Source organism: Lygodium microphyllum, chromosome 24, assembly GCF_053477565.2.
Source record: "Lygodium microphyllum isolate KBCC chromosome 24, Lygodium_microphyllum_v1.1.10, whole genome shotgun sequence".
NCBI lineage: Eukaryota > Viridiplantae > Streptophyta > Polypodiopsida > Schizaeales > Lygodiaceae > Lygodium > Lygodium microphyllum.
This window is the reverse complement of record NC_141158.1, coordinates 50,484,925-50,496,956: the sequence shown is the minus strand read 5'-3', so window position 1 is coordinate 50,496,956 and position 12,032 is coordinate 50,484,925. Positions and strand designations below refer to the sequence as shown.

At 39.8% G+C, this 12,032-nt stretch overlaps 1 protein-coding gene across 1 annotated transcript; it reads left to right on the top strand.

Moving 5' to 3' along the window:
• The first annotated feature begins 7,971 nt into the window (after positions 1 to 7,971).
• On the top strand, positions 7,972 to 11,807 carry LOC148015076 (coatomer subunit delta-1-like). Its single transcript, XM_087665473.1, has 11 exons — positions 7,972 to 8,172; positions 8,278 to 8,317; positions 8,784 to 9,007; positions 9,227 to 9,469; positions 9,649 to 9,814; positions 9,905 to 10,209; positions 10,484 to 10,667; positions 10,773 to 10,926; positions 11,004 to 11,066; positions 11,171 to 11,267; positions 11,359 to 11,807. Exons 1-11 carry the CDS (start codon positions 8,170 to 8,172, stop codon positions 11,446 to 11,448), a joined length of 1,569 nt encoding a protein of 522 aa, XP_087521599.1. The 5' UTR covers positions 7,972 to 8,169; the 3' UTR covers positions 11,449 to 11,807.
• The last annotated feature ends 225 nt before the right edge of the window (positions 11,808 to 12,032 follow it).

Sequence of the window (12,032 nt, the reverse complement as noted above, 5' to 3'; positions counted from 1 at the left end):
AAGGAAAGTTTGTGTGAAAACCAGCCTGACTTGGCTTCACAACGTGTATTTATTTATAAACAGTCACCTTGGAACTCGCTCAAAAGGTACCATGCACTAATTTAAAAAGGCTATATTTAAACTAGAAAAAAAAGGCTTAAAAATCATCCCTTTCACTTGAAAAGCAATGCCATAAAAGTGCCATAATGTTCAAAACAATTAGTGACACATGGCATAAGTTCCAAGGCAACAACGATATACGCGTCACATGTGTAAAGTAAATTGCTTATTATATTTCAAAGAAATGACCTTTTCAATATAATTTTTGGACCATAAAGTAAATTTTCAAACCACAAGCTCCTTTCTTACTCCGATTCACCAACACGAGACAGCTTCATCACAAGTCGAAATTTTCCAACACCCAGCACACAAGGTACGATTTCATCAAGGTCCCATAATGCATAGTATTTTCTATAGTCTTGGGCTAAAAAAGACATTGTTTCTATAGTAATGTAATTTTCTCTATAGTGATGTAATTTTCTTTGAGAGATCTTGGCTAGCTTTATATAATATTTTATTTATGAATTTTCTCCCAAATAAAACCAAAAATTATTTTCAAACCTATGAAATGTGAAGACAATGGCTCTCTCTCATGTGCATGTCTTCATTTCACGTTTCATACATCATATTATGCAAGAATTTTGTCATGCACTTTGAAGAAAATACTAGTGTCATATACTTTGAAGAAAATACTCTATATCGCCTTCTGATGCTTTTTTCCAAGGTTTGTCGTATACATGCTAGCCACTTTCATTGCATATGTAATGTAAAGATGTGTAGAAACTATGGCATACATCAAGCTAACAACCATGGGTGCGTAAGATCCTTGGCTATGTCAACCTTTTGCTTGTTTGAGTTAAGGTTGTCTTAATTTTGAGTTTTTTTTTTGTTTTTCTGGAGATGTTAGATGGCTAGAACTAAGGCTACTGCAAGAAAGCAAAAAGTTGATCCTGGAGGCCTTGCTTCAAAGATCCATCGGTCCTCCAAGCCTTCTAAACTTCTAAGGAAATCAAAGCTAAGGAGAAATTTTTCACAGCATGTTAGATGCTTGAAGAAGATTAAAAGTGCAATGAAGGCTTTGAATAATGTAATTCCAAAACTGCCCTTTCAAAGGCTTGTGAGATAAATTTGTGATAAGCATAGTCTTGATAGTTTTAGATGGACAAGGAAAGCTCTCAATTGCATCTAGGAGGTTACATAAGATTTTTTGCTTAATTTTTTTCAAGATTCCTACATTTTTCCTGCTCATGCACATAGGCTTACACTTATGGACAAAGACATGATAATTCTTAGGAGGTTGAGATACAAATTTTCAAAGGTCCTTGAGCTACAATTCCCCTCATTGATGAGAATACTTTCAATATTTTAAATGTGCCTCCATAGAGAAAAAAGAAAGGTGATCTAGGTCCTAAGGTTGAAGATGTCACCCATGAAAAAGACACAAGACTACATGAAAAAGAGGAAAATGTCACTAAAGAGCAAGCAAATAAATGGAGGGAGTATAGAAGGAAACATGCAAAAGAAAAGAAAGCAGGTGGCTTTTTACCTAGTGATATTAATAGAAGATCTGATATGATATTTTTTTACTCTAATTGTGTTCAGATCCTCAAGAATAAAATGAGAGAAGTAAATGACTCTATTCTTCATCCTGGGATGAGGTATAATATACCCAAATTTGTTTTTACTTACTATATTTTTCTAGCAATAGGCTTTCATGTTTATGCTCACTATCTCCATTTCTTTAATAGGTGTGTAATGCATGAGCTCTCCTTTGATATACAATAAAAAATTGAGGTTCTTGGAGACAAATCCTATAGATCCAAAGAGCTTGCACAAATGCTTTTGTAGAGAGAGAGAGAGAGAGAGAGAGAGAGAGAGAGAGAGAGAGAGAGAGAGAGAGAGAGAGAGAGAGAGAGAGAGAGAGAGAGAGAGATGATGGTGCTAGTAGAGGAGGAGGAGAAGGGAGAGAAGGTGATAGTGGTGGAGATAAACTCATGGTGGTGGAACTAGTGGTGGTGGTGGTGGTGGAAGTGAAAGTGGAGGTGGTTGCAAGTAAAGGTGGAATAAGTGAACCATGTGAAAGGAAAATAGAGCAGTTGCAAAAAAAAAAGTTTTAAAAATAGACATATTTCCTTTCCCCATTGATGAGGTAATCATTGTAACCGGCCTCTGCAAAGCATTTAATAAAAAGATCCTTGAGTAGTATGAATGAGGCTTTCTTGGTGGTATCAAGCCTAATGAACCAGGTTCACCCCTTTTCTCTTAGGTGCTATTCGAATGCTTGTGCCTACTTAACATCACCTATAAGGTTGTTCGCCTCACAAACTTGTTCAAACTGTTCCATGAAGTTGTAAGGGTTGTCCCTAGCATGATACTTGTCTAACTACTTGGCTATTAATGGGGTTTTTACCTGATCTTTATTCCATGATGTGTTCCCCGTTCTAGCTATGAGGTTGAGTGATGCATATGCCTACTTGCAACACATCAGCGTTGTCAAATAGGCATTGCCACATGAAATTTGATAACAAATCTTGTAAGAATCCTATGGCTTTGGTGTTCAACAGCATCCTTTGGATACTATTCACCTCCACGTGCATGATTGCAAGCTATTGTTTTGTATCATTATAGATGTCCAAAAATTGGTTGAGAGTATTTGTCCCTTGACCTTGTAGCTCTAAAAGTTTTTGTCCCATGGCTTTGAGGGTTATAGTTGAGATATCAAAGTTGGCAGCTTGATGAAACCTATCGACAGTAGCTTAGAAGTTGTCTGAGGATCCCCACAAAGTCTTGGCTCTTTCCATTGTACTAGATAGGGTCCCCATGGTCTCTCACTTGACTAGTTGGATGACTTGATCGATCAATTTATGGATAAGGATGCTCACTATATCAAGGGATCAACTAAGACTAGGGTCTTGGCTATTGGTGGTTGGCTATTGGTGGTGGGTGTTGGAAGCTCACATTCACTTTGCAAGTGCATGTACCTATGTTCTGGGTTAAATGCTGAGGTTTTCTATCGTTGGATCAAATTATTGTCCTGTTTCCCTATCTAATTGTGAAGATTCATCATTATGATTCTTGGATATCCCAAAAAGTAAAGATTCATTGATTAAGAATTTAGCTTGTGTTCTAATATGCTATCTACACTATGCACAAACATGCTTTTCTTTTCCAATCAAACTGTGTGTGATGTTCAAAACTTTTATTTGCAACTCTTTACAATGATTTATCCAAAAAATTAAGCATTGGAGTTTCAATGGATCTAGTGGGTCTCTAGTTGGGTTTTCTCATTTGTGTTGTTTGCCCATTCAGTTGTTCAGTTTGATTTTCTTGGTTGAGTGAGGTTATGTGCACATAGGTGGTATAATGTGATGTTGCTTTTTGTGGATTGTGTGCCTAGTATGTGGATGAGAAAGTGCATGGGGGCAAGTGTGTGCATGAATGGGTATACGCAAGGACTATTGTATGGTGTGGGAACGTGCTCTAAGCTAAGTGCATGGGGGTGTCATTGTGTAATGGGATAGTGCACTTGCTTCCTACATTGGTATACTAATGTTCTGGTCTACTGTACATGCATTAGGATGTGATGACCTAGTGGCTAGGTGTACTTGTGCATGAGGATCGTGTATAGGAGGGTGTAAAAATGGTTGTGTGGTACGTTGGTGCATGGGTGCACATGTGCACTATATACTAGTGTATGTGGAGTGCGTGTGTAGGTGTGCATTATGCGTTGAGGTGAATTAGAGTGATTATGTATAATGAACTATGTGCAAATGAATACCCTAGGATTGTTTAAGATGGAGTGTAATTGAACGCATGTGACTAGGTAAAGTGTATTATTGTGTGCATTACATTGTAATGGTGCAAGTGCAGGATGTCCTAAGGGTGGTGTGCATTAGACTAGATGCAAGGTGAGTTAATTGTTGGGCTAATGCAAGGGCTATCACCAGTGCACCGTGCACATGTGCATCATGCACATGTGTCATGCATCGGGCATGTGTATTGTACATTGTGCACTTGTGCACTTGTGCATGCACCAAATGGTGTGTGAGGTTTGATCTAAGGTGCTAATTGGGCTATAGTGTGAGGTATAGTGCATGATGAGTGTACTAGGTGCATTAACCTTATGCAAGTGCAAGTGTTTACCCTAAGGTGGACTAGTACACTAGGTTGGTGCTCACATCCACATATGTGTGAAAAGATAGAGTGCATTATGGTGTCTAGTACACAAGTTATGTCCACTAGAGTCAAATGCTTGTGCATTGTGGCCCAACTACAAGGTTGTTGACATGCATGGTGGTCCTAGAATGACTTGTGAGGATGTACACAAGTTGCACTATAAGGTGTCTACTTCCTTCTTTCTTGCTCCCCTTGATCCCCCCTTGGGAATAGGGTGGGTGTCGAATGAGAGAGAGAGAGAGAGAGAGAGAGATAACAAGGAGGCAATGAGTAGGTGTGCAAGTGTACGTCCCATTTCCATGCATAGAGGTGTGTTTGTGCACGTACATACACTATGGTAGACTAGTGCACAATGGGTGTACAATGCACATGCACTAGTACACTATGCACTATGATAGGCTATTCTAATAGTGGGATGTGTAAACCTAAGGGCAAGCTATGTGCACTATGGTGTGGAAGGTGGTATGCAAGTGCGGTGTGGGTGTCTGCACACAAAGATGCAAGATGATGCGATGCAAGGGTAGTGCATTGTGTGGGATTGGTGGTGCATACTAGTGCAAGGGTATAGTACGTGAAGGTGGCGTGCGTGTGTATCTTGTGCAATATGTACTATGCAGTGTACATTGTGCAATGTGCATTATGTACTATGCACTATGTAGTGTGCATTATACATAGGTGAAGTACATTGGTGTTGGGCATTGTGAGGTACCACCTTCCTTCCTCCTCCTTCCCCTCAATTACCCCATGTGAACAAGATGGACATCAAGAGAAAAATAGAGAAAGAAAAGAGGGAAACATCAAGCGCTCATGTATGAAGTGTGTGCACTAGGGTACTCCCAATGCATGGTGGTATGCACTATGCATGTGAGTGTATACGTGTGTAGTTTGTGGTGTATAGTGTGTATATGCACTATGCACAATGCATTGAGGGGTGATCATAAACAACCAAAATTTTAATGCATCACAAACTTTAATGCCCATTCCTCTCCCATTAAAATATTCTCTCTCCTCCTTGTAAAAAAGGTGGGAGTTAGAGAAACCAAAGTGTCAAGTGTCCCCCCTCCCTCCAAACACACACACATTCTCTCTATTCAATGCAACACTCCCCCTCCCAGTTAACGATGGCAATAGTAAAGACTTAATGAAAGAAGATTGGTAGAAATAAATTGCATTTTTGTGATTATTGCACTATTTGTTGTTGGCTATTTACCCTAATGTCTCCTCCTCCTTCTTGGTGGCTTCCTCCCTCTCTTTTGGTAGCTATGCATCCTTCATGGTGGCTTCCTATCTTGTGGGTGTTTGTTCCTCTAGCTATGGCTCATCCTCTTGTAACTGTATGTTGGAAGGGTTAAGAGGATAGTGATGGCGGAGATGGTTGTGTATAAACATGAGATCGGGATTGGGAGGGAGATGCAGAGGGTTATTGGTGGAAAGAAGAGAAGGTGTGGGATTAGAAGGTGAAGAGAGGATATGGTGGATGTACGGGGAGCGTGATGGCCATGGCACAGGTTTGCCAAAGAAGATTAACACCTTCCAACACAGCCATAAGGATTGAGGTTGGGGTATCTCTACTTTCTTCCTTCTATGTGTGCAACTGTGATGGTGATTGTAGGTAGGACAATACATATATAGTCAAAGGTGAAGATCATGATGGCTAAGATGATAATAACGATGCTTCAATAGATGATGTTGTGTAGGTAAGGAGGTGTTGTCAATAGCAACAGATGGTCTAAAGTGTGAGATGGAGAAACGATTGTGTTGTAGCCAATGAAGATGAAGATGATTGATGATGATCAAGACATGCTGTCACAGCAGCAATAGTAGATGAAAGTGCATGCCAACGTGTTGTCTAGCCAGAAGGCTCCAATAGCAACCCCATTGATGATGATCGTGTAGGCCATAAGATGGAGATGGTAGCAAATGAAGACATGAAGAAGAGGATGATGATACATGTGTAATAGAGGAATGATGATGAAGAGACTAGAAATGATGCTGATGGAGAAGGCGATTCTATAGCTAGGGATATTGCACCAAAGCGATAATGATAATGATGAAGATGATGAATGCTTGTCTTTTTTTTCCCTATCTCACTTGCTTTACTTTCTTTTTTTTTGCTTCAATTTGATTAAAACAATAACATTCATGAAATATTGGCTTAGGAGTTTATCTCATGTAGTAGTAGTTCTTGAGCATGCATGAGCTCTCTCTCTCTCTCTCTCTCTCTCAAGCCTACACTCACGCATGAAAATCTTGGGGCTTTCCCTTGCTTGGAGCATAATGTAGAAGGATAAAAAAAGAAACTTGTAATGCGAACTCTTTTTCTTTCCTCTCTTTCCTTGCAACGAACCTTCCAAATATTCTTTCTTTCTACTTTGTCGAAAGATGGTGGTTGCATCATTCCTGTTCAAGTCTTGATGCACAAACACATTTTGGATTTGAAAGTCGTATTTGCTATATGAGCAATGAAATTCAAGAACTATACTTCAACCTTGTGAATGAAAACTAACTCGTTTTGGAGTTGCACTTGTATACCTCTCCTAATCCATGATGCGAGGTGCACAAAGTGACTTTGTGATTGATATGACAAAGACACGTGTCTTAGAGTTGCACTTGAGTACCCATCCTAATTTGCAATGCGAGGTGCACAAGTGAATTTGTGATCGACAAGTCCTGTGTCCCAGCCAACTTAACCAAAATGTTGTGCTCTAAGAGTTTTGTGTTGAAACCATTGGATACATCCCTATTCCTTCAAGGATTTGACATATATCTATGGAGTGCACAGCTATCTCTCACCGAGTCTACTCATGTACTACACAGATCTATGACTAGATACAATTAGCGAGCTCACTTACCAATATTCATCACCTTGTAGTTGTTGCATTGGCAAGCCACATCCTTGATCCATGCATGCACTCCATTGCTTTCGATCTTGCTTCTATTATTGTCCTGACGAATAAGAGGAGATGCCAACGATGAGCTTGAGGAGATGAAGAGAAGAAGAAAGCTTCATAAACCATGTCATTCACTCCCTCGCACTCTCAACTCACACAGTCTTGCTCGCATTTGCAACTCACCCAAAGGGACGGGATGGAGAATAAGGGGAAAGGATGTAAGGAGCTTCTCATTGCCATGTTTCTCACTCCACACACACATTCTCACACACTCTCTTCTTCACTCTCACTCGAGACAACAGATTAGCAAGAACGCAAGGAGGCAAAGTTTGTGCACACATGAATGGCTTGTTCCATTATTTTTCATCTTTTTTATACATGGATTCTAGGGTTAGGGTTTTGACATCCCCTTTGGGTATCCAACCCCATTTTTCACTACATGATTGCCGGACTTAACCTGATGGCATGCACCTAAACCTTAGTCTTGATCTAGAAATTGACTAATGCACATTTTCACCACATGGTGCTACTTGACTAGATACATTTTCCATGGAAAGGAGCTAGTGCTTGAGCAAAGTTGGGGTGTGTAATTGATCAATCCTTAGAGAATAGGCTAATATCTAACATGGGCCTCTAAGGCATTTAGGAAATCTTGAGAAACTTTGTGTTACAAAAGGAAAGGGGCTGCGAAGGCATTTAGGAAATTTTGAGAAATCCTTAGGGTATGTTTACAACATATATTGTTACAAGTGGTCGCATTAAAAGAGAAACGAAAATGGGCCTAATTTATGCTTATAGTAAGTTGTAGTTTGTATATGATTAACCCTCAAAAATAAGACAAAAGCTCTAACCATAAAAACTCATCTTTTTCATGAGCTCTAGACTCAGATCTCAGCTGGTTTTTATTTGTGTCCTACCACTATCGATCATGTGCGATTAACCCAATTGCGCTCTCTCTCTCTCTCTCTCTCTCTGTCTGTGGATCTGCATCATATCAAATCGGGCCTGTTTGAGGATTCCTGTTCTCTGAGGCTACAAGTTGCAGAATTTGCCCGGATCTGCGATGGTATCTTTTGCGTTTGTGCCACCTGTGCTGATGCTCGCATTTGCCACTGTAAATTGCTCCCCCCGATCCCTCACATTTCAGTGCTGTCTTTTTCTTTTTCCGCAGGTGATATTAGCAGCTTCCATCGTCTCCAGATCAGGGAAAGGTATGCAAATTCTCCTCTTTTGATCATCTCCACAGCTGCATTGATCTTTTCCTGAAGTTTCACATTTCAATGCATCAGCTTCGAAGAAAAGGTTAATATGAATCTAGCGTTTTATTGTCTGCAATGTTGGTAAAGGATCGGAATGACTGCCTCTCAGTTACTGTAGTGATTGAATGATCCAACCACAAAACCATGGATTTTCTGTGAAGCTTGCATAACTGCACTTTTGCATTAGACAGAGATCTACTGACCGCTGAGATCACAGTAGACAACTTTTGCGTACTGTGCACACTCAGATTTAAGCATCGTACAGAAGACCATAAGGAGAGAGAGATGAGTTGGATGGGTTAATCTTTGTGAAACATAGACAATCTGCCATTTAAACATTTTACTTAAATCAGATAAAGGGGTAGGTGTGTATGATTGCACTCTTTGATCGGCATTGGATTTGCATTTGCTTCCACAGCCCTGATTTCTCGGCAGTTTGCCAATATGACGCGGATACGCATTGAAGGGTTGCTGGCAGCTTTTCCCAAATTGATTGATGGTGAGAAACAACATACTTATGTGGAAGCAGAGAATGTACGCTATGTCTACCAACCGATGGAGTTGCTGTATTTGCTATTGGTCACAAACAAGCAAAGCAACATATTAGAAGACCTTGAAACTTTGCGAATGCTTTCGAAGATGGTATCCTTCAGCTCTGACAGTAAGATGATTGAGGAAAAGTTTGGGTGGCATGTTGCAATGTATCTGCTATTTTTTCATCTGATGTGTGTGTGCAGGCTGCACTTATTGAAAACCCTAAATTTCTTACGCTGACTGATTAAACTTTGAGATATGCTTTTTTGTTTCTCAACCATTGTATATACTACTATATCAACTTTGGAAGGCCTTGATTGGACACAGATACCTGAATTTTGCCCTAGCTTGGATGAAGAATCAGTCTGCAGTGCTGCCTTTGAGCTCATATTTGCAATTGATGAGTTAATCTCATTGGGACACAAGGAGAATGTGACACTTGCCCAGGTAAAACAGTACTTAGATATGGAGAGTCATGAGGAGAGGCTTCACAAGCTGGTTGTACAAAGTAAGATAGATGAGGCCAAAGATGTGATGATGCGAAAGGCCAATGCAATTGACAAAAGCAAGGTAAATCATTTTGTCCAATTGTGCTGATTGTCTGTATAACTTCACAGGGCAGATATTTCTAGATTATGAAGTAACCTGTAATTGGATGCAGTGCCCATGAGATACTATTTAAGTATTAATGACCGGCTACATGCTTTGTAAGATGAAAGCATACTACTACCTTTATTCAATGTACACAGGTGGAAAGGCAGAGATCTGACAATCTAAGTTTCCTCACATCCTCAGCGGGGTCTGTTGGAAGAATTGACAATGGTTTCCAGGACAGCAAATCCACAGGCAATAATGGTTTTGGGAGCATACCAAGATACGGATCTGCAGATTCGAGCACACTATCAAAGGCTCTAGGTGGTAGCCACTAACTTTTCCCTTTATCAAGGCTGCTCTGCTCATGGTTTTATTTGATATGTGCATTTTAAATGTTCTTAATGGTTGCAGGAGTCAGAGGCTCTACACCTGTTTCAACTCCATCGAGTAATGCAGGGATGAAATTAGGAAAAGGCCAAATGACAAAGCAGTTTCTGGAGTCTTTGAAGGCAGAGGGGGAAGTTATTGTGGAAGAAGTCAAACCTCTTCCTGGACCCTTGAAAGGTGCAGTTGTTGCAGCTGATCCTGTAACAGTATCCATCGAAGAGAAACTCATTGTCTCTCTCAAAAGAGATGGTGGGCTTGAAAACTTTGAACAGCAGGGAACCATGACTTTGATTGTTTCAAGTGATGAGCATGCCCAGATCCAACTTCAGGTCATTTTTGCCGTTGGAACTCTTGGTTAAGCAAAGCTTGTGAAGAAATGGAGTAGGGAGTCTTAGAAGTTGGTAAACCTTTGCATTATGTAAATATACTATGTAGATATGCATCTACACATATTGCTTAATAGCAAACACCTTTTTGTCTCCATAGTTTTGTCAGACATGCATGAGAAATAGTGATTGTGGAAAACCTATGTTATCATTAGCTGTTTACATATTGGAATATGGTTCCAGAAAATTCACATGGGTGTGTAATGTTGTCTTTCAGGTTGAGACTGGTGTAAATGAGAATGTACAGTTAAAAACACATCCTCGCATTGACAAAGATAGGTTTCTCAAAGAAAAGGTCATTGGGCTCAAGAATGCCAATGCATCTTTTCCCATTGGCACTCCTTTGGATGTGTTAAAGTGGAGATTAGAGAGCAGGGATGAGTCACTGGTGCCTTTAAATGGTGAGACAGAGTCCCCAATATCCTTAAAACTGGTTGTATGTTGCTATGTTATGTTGTGTTTGGTTTAAGTGATGAGATGGTTGCTACTAACTTTCTCTATATCAGTAAACTGCTGGCCATCTGTATCTCGACAAGAGTGTTTGGTCAACATCGAGTATGAAGCATCACGAGCTTTTGAGCTTCAAAATGTGGTTATCAATATACCTTTGCCTGCCCTCAAAGATTGCCCAACAGTTAATCAGATAGATGGAGACTGGCGGTAACTAGCTTCTCTTTTATATCTTTGTATTGGCAGCAAGTTCTTGTCTAATTAGGTATGTTCTTTCATTTGAGCAGTTATGATTCAAGGAGGTCACTGTTAGAATGGTCTATTCTTCTGATAGATAACACAAATCGAAGGTTGGTGATCTGCTATGAATTTCTTCTCCGTTCTCCTTAATTTTTTGATCTGGTTTCTATATTCCAATTTGGATAGTAACATGTAAAAATCACTGCTTATGCAGTGGTTCTATGGAGTTCGTGGTTCCAGCTTGTGATCCATCACATTTTTTCCCTATAGATGTGAAGTTTTCAGCTTCCAAATTCTTTTGCAATGTTAAGGTAACATAATGTATAGTATAACTGTGGTATGTTGGTGGATTGTTCATGGTTCTGATGAATATGTACATGTGGTTTTTTACATGAGTTACAGGTTGCAGGAGTGATTGATGCTAATACCGGAAGTTATGTAAAACATGGCGGAAAATCCCAGCTCGTTGTTGAGAGTTATCAAGTTGTGTAGTGAGGAGTAGGGAGCTATCGATTATTCTCTGGCAAAGTGCTTTCAAAGTTGTGCTTGGAGCAACCTGAGCCTTGCAACTGGGCATTGTGTATTGTATCTTTCCAAAGCTGAGTTCGGGCATGCATACACTCTAGAATGCTTGCTTTGTCCGTGACAAATTGTGATGTGCCATTTCTGAGCTTTTCAGCACTCAGGTTCAGCAAATTGACTTGGTGAACATGGTAACAACACTTCAGCATATATCGATCCCTCTATTCATTCAACATAATGATGTTATGTAATCTGGCTGATAATCACACAGCGGCAAGTGGACTGCTTTTTCTGAGCATATAATATCAGGTCCCATTTTTTTTCAAGTTCATAGCTTTCATTTTCTTGTAGTCCTCTCCAGAAATCATGTTTCATCCTTCTGTTTTCTTTGGTTCCTATCCTTGAACATGTGGATGATGCATTAATGTTATGTTTTCCGTATATGGTGAACAGAAGGGAGATATACTTTCTTATGAAAAGGTAAGATTGTTCTAATGCCATTGTGTGGTATGAGATAAAAGTCTTGGTTTCTATTTGTACTTGGGGAGACATAC

Coding starts and splice junctions, on each gene's coding strand:
- LOC148015076 (XM_087665473.1), top strand. Junction 9,470..9,648: donor ATGCAATTGACAAAAGCAAG/GTAAATCATTTT, acceptor CAATGTACACAG/GTGGAAAGGCAGAGATCTGA. Junction 10,668..10,772: donor GTCACTGGTGCCTTTAAATG/GTGAGACAGAGT, acceptor TCTCTATATCAG/TAAACTGCTGGCCATCTGTA.